The 12,344-nt window shown below is 46.0% G+C and overlaps 1 protein-coding gene, 1 long non-coding RNA gene and 1 pseudogene across 5 annotated transcripts in view; 1 reads left to right on the top strand and 2 right to left on the bottom strand.

The window, feature by feature from the left end:
* ANTXR1 (ANTXR cell adhesion molecule 1) overlaps positions 1 to 12,344 on the top strand; it is a 215,675-nt gene that overhangs the window by 156,358 nt on the left and 46,973 nt on the right. The window contains exon 17 of the mRNA XM_025868548.2: positions 8,807 to 8,887. Within this exon, the coding sequence (XP_025724333.1) occupies positions 8,807 to 8,887 (81 nt within the window). The remainder of the gene's footprint in view (positions 1 to 8,806; positions 8,888 to 12,344) is intronic.
* The window catches only part of LOC112821197 (uncharacterized), a 41,280-nt gene that overhangs the window by 28,012 nt on the left and 924 nt on the right, over positions 1 to 12,344 (bottom strand). For all 4 annotated transcript variants that reach the window (XR_012379787.1, XR_003207375.2, XR_012379789.1 and 1 more), the window contains exon 2: positions 11,230 to 11,354. This is a non-coding gene — a long non-coding RNA (uncharacterized lncRNA). The remainder of the gene's footprint in view (positions 1 to 11,229; positions 11,355 to 12,344) is intronic.
* On the bottom strand, positions 3,006 to 3,499 carry LOC141373513 (large ribosomal subunit protein eL42-like; annotated as a pseudogene).

Raw genomic sequence — 12,344 nt, 5'->3', positions numbered from 1 at the left:
AGATGAACAAGAAAGGGAATTTTCTATTATGTCGTTTTTAGGAATCTGTACCTTGTGACTAACATGACATACTTGGTTATAGCCAGATTTTCATTTCTGTAATCTTGGATTTGGAAAGAACGCTAATTCTGTTTGAAGAATCCAATTTCTGCTCGAGAGCATGTCATTCCTCTGCTAACTGGTGGTTTAGGACTGAGATTTATGAAATAAATAGGGATAGAGAACGACTAGATTTAGAAATATAAAAACATTCCCAACACCCACTTGGAATTAGTTCAGTTCAACAAGTCATGCTGGGTACTGCCAGATACTAAGCATACAGAGGTTCTCAAACCTGGGTAAGTATCAGAGTTACCCTGAGAGCTTTAAAAATACAGATTCCCAGGCCTAATGACTTAGCATCTCACGAAGGCTTTCAAAGGCACACAGGCCATCACCACTTGCTCACTTTTTCTCATCCAGTGAAACTCCTCCCCCCTCCACCCATGCCTCCTTTTGACATCCAAACTCCCTAAGCCATACCCCTCTGTTGCCCCCAATTATCTTCCCTCCACCGCCCCTGCTCTTGGGCCTCCTCCTTAGTCATTGTGTTCACCTGCTGGTTCTCATAGTGCAGTCCCTGGACCCGCAGCAGCAACATCCCCCAGGAACTTTCTGGAAATGCACATTCTCAGGCCCAACCCAGATCTAACTAAATCAACGACTTTGGGAGTGGGGCCCAGCAATCTGGGATTGAACAAGCCCGGCTAAGAAATTGTCACCGAAGGTTCCAGCCGGCCTTCCATACGAGGCTCCCTGAGGGCAGGAACCTTGGCACTTGGCTAAGAGCCATGACCACAACTCAGCGATTTGTCGGAAGTCTCAGCCTCCAGTCTGCCTCCTGCTGGTGGGGCAGCTCAAGCGAACGCCTGCTCAGCTCACTCTGTACGATAGCCCGCTGGTGTGATTGCACATGCTTGAGTCTTCCCCCCACCAGATTGGACCCCTGGAGGCACCGGTTGTGCTTAGCTCATCTTTAGCCTGTGCTAGACAGCCCGGTGCCTGGCCCAGCACAGGGACTCCAGCATCTCTTGTTAAAGAGCTGACACATAGGATTAATTATTAATGCTGCTGGTTAGACTATCTCCTGTGACACACACAGATCACTTTGGCACCGTCAGGCTGAAGAAGGTGACATTCTTCTTGCCATCTCCTTGAGGAGAGGAGAGAAAAAGAGGTCATCTTGTGTGTTTCCTGGCCAGGTGGTTGAGGGAGGGGCAGGAACAAGGAGGTTTCAGAACAGAAGCCCAGAAAGGAATTCAAAAGTAAAATTGTCTGTCTCTCCAGAAGAAGGGCAGACTTGCTACCAGAACTTCCGCGTTCATACTGTTGAACCAGTTTCGTGCTCCATGATGAGCCCCATCTTAGCCACAGCACCTGTAGACATCACTGGGCCTTGGAAAGACATTTAGCCTCATGTAGTACCATAAACTCTGCTTCCCTTTCCTGAGCCCTCTCGCTGGATTTGTCTTGGTCTTGGTGGGAAACAGAAGCACACTCAAGAGGACTGAGCTTTTGGCGAGGGCAGAGTTAAGGGAACTCACAGAGATGGCCAGGCATACGGGGACTAGCAACAGTGGGAGCAGGTGCACTCCGGGGCCTAAAGAACACGGAGGAGAGACGGTGTCATTGGAGCCGGTGGCCAGAAGGGGCCACCCACTGGGAGCTGTGGCCATAGAGAGGGAATCAGCAATCTAAATCTGCCCGACCACCTGTTTTTATATGGCCCACAAACTAAGAGTGGTTTTCCTTGTTTTTAAATGGTTATGTAAGTTCTTATATAATATCCTAGAGTTTGTCTCTTGAGCTAGAAAGCCTAGAATATTTGCTCTTTGGCCCTTTATGGAAAGTGTTTGCAGATCCCTATCGTATAAGAACACAGCCACTGAAGAAGGCAGGGGGTCAGGGAAGGAACAGAAGGAAAGAATGCCCCCACCTCTCCCTCACCCTGCCCTCCTCTCCGGTACCACCTACTAGCCAAACTGAAGGGAAACCAGATGGTGTTATCTGTAGAGGTCAGGCTTCTGGGGCATAGAGCTGGGAAGGTAGAGAAAGGCAGAGAGAGGGTGGGGGGCAGGCAGCTCAAGGAGAGTGACCAGTCTACTCTCTGCCCCCACTATCAATAGGGACAATACTCCCACCTAGTGCAAAACTTTCAAGAGACACTGGGAAGACTCTTAGTTCCCCCAGTGAAAGTAGCCAGAATCATATACATCTTTAAATGTATTGCATTTGACTCACTCTTTTCATCATCTTATGAAATAGATATGAGGAGCAGAGAAGCAGGTGAGTGCTTTTGCTGTGTAAACCCAGTGGGGACTCGTCAAGAGAAGAAGTCCACAATGGGCTTCTCTCCACCATTCCACAGTCTAATTTAGGGCACTGACCACAGCAGCCACACTTCACCCTTTCCTCATTCCAGGTTCATGACCAGGAAATTTTCTGATATTTGGCCTTAATTTGCCTTTGCTCAGCTTTCACCCCGTGGATTGACAGCACCCCATGCTTCTCATTAAATTGGGACTGACCATTTCAGACAAGTTAAGTAATGCCCAGATAGATGGCCTCCAGATAGATTAAAACCAGGATAGTTTCAGGTTTGCTGGAAGGCTTGCAGCCTTTAGAGAAACCATTTTCTCCCTTTCCAGTAGCTCCTCCACATGACTGGAAATGACAGAAATGATAGCCAAAGGACAAAAGCCAGACCCTGGATGGCCAGGCAGACCGGCTGTTCTTTGCAAGAGAGCCAGACCATGAAGGGGCCAAGTCAGCCCATACTACTTGCAGGGCCTGGCAGGGGGTGGTCTTCTGTTCTGTTCATTTTCTGTCAGGGCAGCCTTCATCCCTGGCCTAAGGCACCTTGACCTTGTAATCAAGCAGCATTTAGTCATGAGACTGTACTGGATGGAGCTGTATGTAGCCCAGGAAGACACACTGAAGCCTAAGTGTTGTCAGATGGCCTGCTGATGTTGAACAGACTTTTTTTGTCCCTCTCTGGCAACTTTTTATAATAGCTCCACACTTTTTTTTTTTTAATTGATGACACTAGTTTATTTCCCTCTTAAAAGACCAACTGCAACCAAATGAAGTGAATATAACCTCAAGATTTTATTGTCTTCATAATATTCACAAAATATAAAGCTTAGAACTGGATCACTTGGCCCTTTCTCTTCTTATCTCCTCCCAGTTCAAACTGCTTGCATCTCTTAATAGCCAGCATTCTCTTAGATCTGCAGTTGGGCTCAACATATTCAAGCCTCAGCACAATCTTCTTTGTAGTTTTAGCCTTTTTCCGGAAAATCGGCTTAGTCTGCCCACCATAGCCACTCTGCTTCCTGTCATAACGCCGCTTTCCTTGGGCATAAAGGGAACCTTTGCCCTCCTTGCACTGTGTCACTGTGGGGCTGGTGCATGGCACACTTCTTGCAGAAAGTCTGGCGGGTTTAGGAACATTCACCATGTTTGCAAGAGCACTATCGGCACAGAAAGAAAGAGGCCGGGCTCCAAACTTTTTTTAAACAATGACCAAAACTCAAAAACAGCAAAGCAAAAAGTATCCTTTGTGAGTGTGTGCGAGTGTGTGTGTGTGTGTGTGTGTGTGTGTGTGAGAGAGAGAGAGAGAGAGAGTGTGTGTTTCCAACATTATTCATTCATTTATTTCATTTGAGGAGAAGCATGGGTCACAATATTTACCATATATTTTAAGGTGTAAAAATTCCAGTGTTAGTCTGTAACAGCCCTATCGTTGGACTACCCTCAAAATTCTCAACCTCTGACTAACTTCCAAGCAGCTAAGGCAGACAAACCAAAAGAGAAGACACAGCTGTTGCCTGGCCAAAATTTTAAAAAGGAGAGAAAAGGAAGCTCAGCCACAAACCCCAGGCACCAGGATGCTTTGAATGAGGGTCGCATAAACATTCCCGGCCCTGTCTTCTTGTTTAGGAAGAAACAAAAACTAAAGTTGACATAGAGCTCCCAGTTTGCATGCCTTTGTGGATTCGAAGTTTGTCTGAGCCTGAGGTATAGTTTGGGAGGTTGGAATTGGTAAATTTCTCATTTTACAGTCAAGATGTGTCAACTTCCTATGAAAGAAAGCTATACTTAAATGTCAGCTCATATATTCTGACAGAGGGTCCTGAGGGTAATGGGAAGATCTCTGTTTCAGCTTCCCAGCAGCAGTTGGGTGTTTCTTCTGGGGAGGGACCAGTGTCTTGAAATGTATCCTATGGACAGGCCTGTGTATGATTGACACCCAAATCCGAGGTAAACAGTGGAGTCAACTCAAAGGCCCCTTCCTCCCCAGACTTTGGGTAAAGCCCAGGGACTGGTTGGAAAAAATCCCCTGAGGCCTTTCACGCCCCAAAGGGATATTATTAATAACCTCATTAGCTGCTGTCTTGAAATGACAGGCTTCTGCCCGCATTCAGAAAAAGAAAGGCTCCAACAGCCTTTGTTAAGCCCTTCTCCTTGACCTCGGAGAGTAATTTTTTTATCCTCTTCTTGTTTATAAACACACTTACTCTAAACTTACTCTAGCTCTTGCATAAAAGCTACCTGCTGTGGGAGAAGAACAAGGTGTTAGAAGTGTCATTTACCCAGATTGTTTCCTATGCCCCAGAGGTGGGACTTTGGGCTCATCTGTGGGACCACCAGCACTCAGAACCCAGGGAGTATGACTAAGACTAACTAACTAGTCTCACCTTGGCCAGAGGAGCCCAAGGACAGCAACTCACCCAGATGAAGCCCTCCCCTGGGTGAGACACATACCGTGAGTCGGTCCCAATTCCAAAGGCTTTCCATGCACTCGCTCCTTTATTTCTCACATCAACCCTCAAAAGTAGAAATTCCTACTACTCCCATTTACAGAGGGAAAAACTAAGGCACAGAGAGGTTAGGTAACTTGCCTAAATTCATACTGCTAGTAAGATGTTTCTTGGTTTATTTTATTAACGGCAAAGCATCCATTCGAGCTAGCAATGAAACCCGCTATTAATCAAACAGGAGAGAGGACTGAGAGCCCGGAGGTAAAAGACCAATCAGGAAACTGTTCACAGGATGAGTGACAGATGACGAGGGCCTGGGCCAAGGGAGTAGCCATGGAGACTGTGGGGCAGAGTGGACAGGAAGCAGTGACAGGAAAGCTGTGACGGAATGTTCACGGGACACGGTTCAAGTTGGATAGGAGGAGTTGGCCGAGGGAGAGGATGTGACAATGATTCTCTGGTGTCCGGCTTGCCCAGGGAGATATCGGAGGTGCCAGGAACCAAGCAGGGTATGCAAAAGGGGGCGCAGGTTGGGGAAAGATCGTTCCGTGCTACATCTGCGTTACAACTAAGATCTGGTAGGTAATTGGATCTGGAATTCAAGAGCGGACTAAGCTGAAGGTAGAATTTGTGAGCCATCAGCAGACAGACAGAAGCTGACCCCAGAGACTTGGTGAGAGCCCCCCCAAGTGGAAACACTCAGCCTGAAGGAGAGGCTGGGCGAGAGCTGAGGGGAGCACCAGGTAGAGGCTGAAAAGGACTAAGCCGAGAGGTAGGAAGGAGCACTGAGGCCAAAGGAGAGTGTGCAGAAGGGAGAGACGTAGTGCATCAGATCTCAGAATCGAGTAAAATGAGGCCCAGCAGTGGCCAAGGCATTTGGCGCTTGGGATCCGTGGGTGGTCTGAGCAGGTGGAGCTTTAGTGGAGTGTTGCGGCCACCAAACATTGCCAGAGAGGCCAGACGATGGCGGGCTGGAGGGTGATGAGAAGTGTGGCCCGAAGGAAGGAGGGAAGAGGGTGGAGGAGCACAGAATGGAGGACTGGTAAAGTTCACATTATTGGATTCTTACACTCTGTATTACGTTCTTTTATGTCTTTCTACAGAGCCTCCCAGATGATCATTTTAACGACTTTCCCATGACCATAGATAACATTTAATGAATACTTTCTATGAGACGAGTATCTATTCCAATATCTAACTGTAAGCCTTGTAACAAGTCTATAGGGTAGATTGTACCATTGTGGTCCATTTTAAAGATGAGGCTTAGGGAGACGAACCAGCTTGCCTGAGGCCGCAGACCTGGGAGGGGCAGACCCAGAATACAAACTCAGGCTGTCTGAATTGTCCCTTTGTGCTTAAGTATCACACTAGGACCCACTGCCACCAGAAAACCTGACTTACTACCAATTCTCGTGGTATGACACATCTAGGTGGTCTCTGGTCTTTTGCTCTGTGTTTAGCTTTAGCTTTAAGTTTCTGCAAATATTCTTCCAGCCCCGTCTTATTGCTCCTTGTGTGTGAAGCAGTTGAGTGATTAGCACACAGAACGCTGTGGGTGGGCTGATTTGCAAAGACAAATACTGGGCGTCCCCCAAAATAGGGAAAGAAAAGAGGCATTCGTCCAGGAAACCCACCTGGTTTTATCCTGAAATATAAATGCTTATCCCAAGGAACCTTAAAGGGAAACATTTAACTGATGATTGAAATGGTTTAATGCAGAAAACCATGCTGAACACAGCAGCAGTCCCATCCAGCTTTCTAAAGTCATTTCAGAATATTTTTAGAGGCTTCCGTAAATACCTTGCCAAAAGAGATGAGAAACATGACACTTAGCAAGACAGAATTTAACCCACAAGAACTTGAGCAAGCTTTGATAGAGGTTCAAGAGCAGATTTTTTTTTTTTTGTATTTGAATATAACCCACCAGAAAACAATGTCAGAACATGAAGTCTTCAGGATGATATTCTTAAATTGGTGTTTCCGCTATAAAAGCTTTGTGTCAAGCAACTTGAAGGGCTCTGGACTTCCCCAGCCTTTCAGAACCATCCTGTAGAGACCTCTTCCAGCTGACAGCCTTCAAACATGCCTCACCGAGACCCCAGTAGGAAGTACAGTTTGGCCCAGTATATACCTATGTGTGCATTGTGTGCGCACAAAAACACCCACCGGTATACACACCCAGACACATTTAACTGATACGAATTTGTCACAAAACAATAGTTATCTTCACCATGTGCAGGTGACTCAAGTATTTTCTTTCCTCTTCTATTTTATTTCTTAAACTTTCTGGTCCTAATACACAAAATTGTTTCATGAGGGCTTGAAGAGTTGCAACCAAGGGTTTAGAAACCCTATTCTAAAAGATCTAAGTTCAAGTACTCCAGCCAGAAGGCATGCATGAGGAAGAATCTACAGTTGGTATAATATAAAGTATATGAGCTTTGGAATTACACAGCCATGGGGTCCAATCACACCTCTCCAATTTACAAGCTGTGTGCCTAGGCAAATTAGTTGTTAGTCTGACCTTCTGTTTCCTCTCCATAATCCTTTTGGACTTTGGCAGAAGACCCCTTTGAAAGCACCCAGCCCAGCAATTAGAAGCACGGAATTCATTTGTTCATCCAACTAATATTTACTGAGCCCGAGATGCTCCCCTAGGGCTGGGCAGACAGCAGTTGACAAACCCAGCGACACTGCTGCTTTCATGGAGTTGACATTCCGATTGGCAGAGACAGACAATAGGCAAATAAACACAGACTATGTCAGGGATTAATAAGGGCTCTATCAGTTTCCTATTGCTGCTGTAACAAGCTACCACTAACTTAGTGACTTAACACAAACGTATTACTTTACAGTTCTGGAGGTCAGAAACCCAAAATCGGTCTCACTGGGTGGGCTAAAATCAAGGCAAGGCCAGGGCTGCATCTCTTTTGGAGGCTCTAGGAGAGAATCCATCTCTTTGTCTTTTCGAGAGTCTAGAGGCTGCCCACACTCATTGGTTTCTGGCCCCCTTCCCTCTCCAAAGCAACCGTGAGGTGAACCTTTCTCACAGGTATCACTCTGACTCTCCATCTGTTGACACAACTTCTCTGACGCTGACCCTCCTGCTCTATTAAGGATCCACATGGTTACACTGGGTCCACCTGTATAATCCAGGATAATCTCCCCATCTCAAGATCCTTAACTTAATCACATTTGCCAAGTCCTTTCTGCCCTGGAAGGTAATATATTAAGGGTTAATAGAGCAAAGCTAAATAAATGTCATTATTTCCTTTTAGTATTTGCAGCAGGGGAAATCAGCCTCATTCAGCACGGCTAGGGAACGAGAATGGCCAGAGGCAGTAGACTCCCTTCATCACACACTGAAAACTTCAGCACTCACAGACCCACTCTTCTCAGATTCAAGCCATTACCTACACCTCCAAAGGGGTTGTGATTTGGGGCAATGTGGGATGTTTGGTCAGCTGTCTCTCGAGCCTGGGATCCCTGAGCAAGTCATAGGTGCTGAGTGAGCCTAGGGGACAACCAGGGATCGGCATCCCCGGGGCCTTTTATTGATCTTGCTCCACTGACAATTCTGTATAGTAATTTTCCTGAATTTGTCATCATTGCTTCATTTGTGAACTCTGGGCATTAAGTGGGCAGAAGAAACTTCAGTGAAAGTTGAAAAGTTAGACTTGTGGTGTGAGGATATGCCCAGAAATGTGGTAAAAGCAAAAGTTGAGAGCCTAAATGAGCTTTTCTGTGTTTGCAAATTTGGGGCTGCCCCCAAGTCTCAGGTGTATGTACCCCACATGAGCATCAGAGCCTTCTGTTATGGGTCTCTTCTCCTCCTACGTTCCTGCAGGGCCTGGAGAGTCACTTAGCCTGTTACAACTACATTGCCGGTGGTATGTTGTTCACATGACTGAAGAAGCACGGAAAGTTCTACATGTCTGTGCTAGCCACTGCTCTGGTTCCATTTGTAATCTTGGTGCATTTGTTTTTGTTTTTGTCTTTTTCAGGGAAAACTGGATGCCTTGTGGGTCTTACTAAGGAAAGGATATGATCGTGTGTCTGTGATGCGTCCACAGCCAGGAGACACGGTAGGATTCATTAATGGTGTCACACACACATTGTTCTTCTCTCTCCCTCTGACTTCGTTGAACTGGAATAACTCCAAATATATCCAGCTGTTATTTTATTTTGTGATAAATCAGATAGTAATTTTTAAAAATTCTAGTTTCCATAAGACCTCGAGTGTTGACCTGTTTTTTCTAGAAAGGATCTTGACAGAAATAAGTTGAGTTAAACTTCCTAGGACTTGAGCTTCTTAATTTATAGGTACAGTGAGTGAAAGAGGCCTAGGCTGTGCCAAGAGAGAGGTCTGCTGCTCCCCAGCGGCAGTGGCCAGTGATGACCAACAAGATGCCAGAGCCACAAGATGGGGTGAGGAAATGGGGGCCACAGAAAACTCCCACCATCTTCCAGCAGGTATTGGGCCCAGTTGGTCCAAAACCTCAGGAGGGCCTTCTGCCCTGGTGAGGATTTGCCCCAAAATGGTCAGGGCCAGGCTTGGAGTGTCTCCAACTAAGAGGACGCAGAAACGGAAGAGCCAGCAGAGACCCTTAGAAACCGTCTGGCCCATCTTCATTGTATCAGTGAGAAAATGGAGGACAAGAGAAGCTGAGTAACTTGTTTTGTTCACATAGTAACAATGCTCGAAACAACTCCAGTTCTGCCGAAATCACACTATTGCTGTCTTCTTGTAAGAACTTGTCCCTCGTCCCTAGATTTTATAACAAAGCTTGGGACCAAATTCTCCCTCAACTATCAGCAAACTACATCTTCCATCCACTTCTCTGGGAATCAGACACATTAACCCAAAAGCAAAATAAAGGTGTCTGACTTGGAACTCCTTTCAGATTAGGTAAAGAACTTCCTTCTTGGTGGGAAAACTCCAGGCAAGTTACTTAGCCTCTCTGAACTTCATCTTTATAAAGTAGATGATACTTTGGCTGGTTGGAGAAGGTATTGTTTGTAAAGAATTTGGTCCAGTGGTGAACACATAGTATGCTCTATCAATGGCAAATATAACTGTGATTATTTACTTTGTGTTTTTCTACTATCTGCGAAGGGCTGATGCAGAAATTCAAAGCATATTGCAATTGATGTGTATCAGGGACCCACTTGCTTACCCTGCTCACTCTTTGACACGGCACAACTCATAAAACAGAAGAGCACAGCCTATTAGGCCCCTCTTCCTACGCACCTGGTGACAATGGGTGGTTTGTGGGTGAGGGGGTTTGGTCTAAAGTTTCATAGCAGGGGCAATTAGCTGTTCCTGGTTGTGGCAGGGACAGCAGGCAAGTATGATGTGAAAGAAACCAGGTCATATAAATGCGGAGCTGACTTGGCTCTCATGGCATATGGAATTCGTAGTTTAGCTGTGAAAGTCCATAAGAACACACTGTGATGGCAAATGTTAAAGTACAAACTCCACAGTTAACAGAAATGAGCCTAGGCCGTAAACTTTGTAAACTCGGGGTGGTATTTGGCCTTGTTAATTATACATCTGTTTTCCATGGGAAATGAAGTTTTTCTAGCATGCACTGAGACTCAGCTAACAGATTAAGAAAAAAAAACAATAAGATACCTAAACTCAGGTTCAGCAGTACTATTTTTTGCGACAGAATATGCTGGTCTTGACAAGCCCGTTTTCTGCAGAGCACCTGAGAAACATCTCTGCTGAGATTTATTAACATTCCATCCCCCACTGACCGGTTTGGCAGAAACAAATTCATAAGCTGAGTCAACCTGAGAAGTCGTAGGCAATAGTGTCATGGATAAGATACAAGATCCAACACTGTTTGGCATGAAAAGGCCAAAGGGATAAATCCAACAACAATGGAATGCAAACTGATGGAATGTCCTCTAATGAATCACACCTAGACTGAACCTCCTAGTTGCGAATTTTGAATGGAAGTTTGCATTAACATTTGAAGATGTGCTCTACTCTTCTGAGAAACACAGTACCACCTTGAAGTTTCGTTCTCCGATCACACAAAATAATAGATTGGAAGTACAGAAGGTCTAAGAGTTAGGATACATTTGACCATATTCTCAGCGATGTCCCAAATGGATTATTGTCCCGCCTACTTTTAAATGGGCTTCCTTTGTAGAAATCCTGATAAAATTTTAAGACACACGGGAGAAACAGATGCCAAGAATTGTGTCCTTATAGTCATGACCATGGCCCCAGACATCTTGATGTACACATGGATTACATGAGAAAGGCCAGAGAAGAGGTAGGAAGGGCACTTCACAGCTGCCTTGTGGCAACTCAGGAAAAGAGTTCCAGGGGAGGGAGGACATGTTTGTCTACATGCTTATTCTTTTTTGTTTTTGCATAACTTCAGGAGACTCGCTACAAATCTGCATCACTTACCCGGTGATGACTCTGTCAGAATTCCTTAGCACTGATTTATGGGGCTGACCACATTTTCCATAAACTCAAAATGACTACATCCAGGCATGTGCTCGTGAACAAGAGTCACAGGTTCTGGATTTTTCCTTTAAAACAAAAACAAAAACAAAAATCACCTAATTACATTCTCTGTTGCATTCTGAATTGTTTCAAACACATGTTGATCTCACAGAAACCTGGCGGTTCTTCCTTCTCTGTTCCTGTCTGCCCCATTCTCCCCACAGTTAACCCACCCCAGCCCTGCAGATGCAGACAGGGGCCCACCAACAGAGCCTTTGAGGCTGCCTGCCCAAAGGGCTGAGTGCCTCCAGCCTCCACCGCAGAGTTGAGGAGCCTGCAGAGGCCCAAGCCCAGAGCCACACCCTTCCCTGGGACTGGCGCCCACCACCTCAGAGCTGTCCAAGCCCCAGGTCAGGGAAAACATGAATGGGACCACAGCAGGAGACCTGAGCTTCCAGTCTGCCACCACCCCGGGCTGGGCTCACAGTCCTATTGTTCGCTGGTACCCACCAGGAAAGCCCTGGGCCAATATATAAGAGAAAATGCCAGAAGAAACCACTTAAGTAGCAAACGAGCAACATATCTGATCCTAAAATATAAAAGAGTTCACTAAGCATATGATACCCTTTGCTGAAACCATTCCCCTGCCTCCAATATACAGCTATGCTCTGCTTTTTCTAAAACACATATCTCAGCGTGACACTCTGAGGCTTCAGATTTGCAAAGACCGGAAAAAAGCCCCCCAAAATAGCTTGATTTAGAAAGAACCCCCTAATTTTAAACACAGGGATATATGGGAACTTCAGAGATCAGGGTTCATGGAATCCAGTGGTTTTCAATCCGGTTGCACATTGTGATCACCTGGGGAGGTTTAAAACACGGGGGGTAGGGGGGCATCTGGCAGCTCAGTTGATTGAGCATCCAACTCTTGGTTTGGGCTCAGGACATGATCTCAGGGTGGTGGGATTGAGCCCTGCAGCGGGCTCCATGCTCAGTGGGGACTTTGCTGAAGATTCTCTCCCTCTCTCTCTCCCTGTCCCTCTCCCCACCTGCACTCACTCTCTCTGTGCAAAATA

The sequence above is a fragment of the Callorhinus ursinus genome, unplaced genomic scaffold (genome assembly GCF_003265705.2).
Source record: "Callorhinus ursinus isolate GAN/ISIS: 27379988/994484 unplaced genomic scaffold, GSC_fseal_2.0 scaffold10, whole genome shotgun sequence".
NCBI lineage: Eukaryota > Metazoa > Chordata > Mammalia > Carnivora > Otariidae > Callorhinus > Callorhinus ursinus.
The sequence above is the reverse complement of the archived record's forward strand: the minus strand, read 5'-3'. Positions and strand labels throughout refer to the sequence as shown.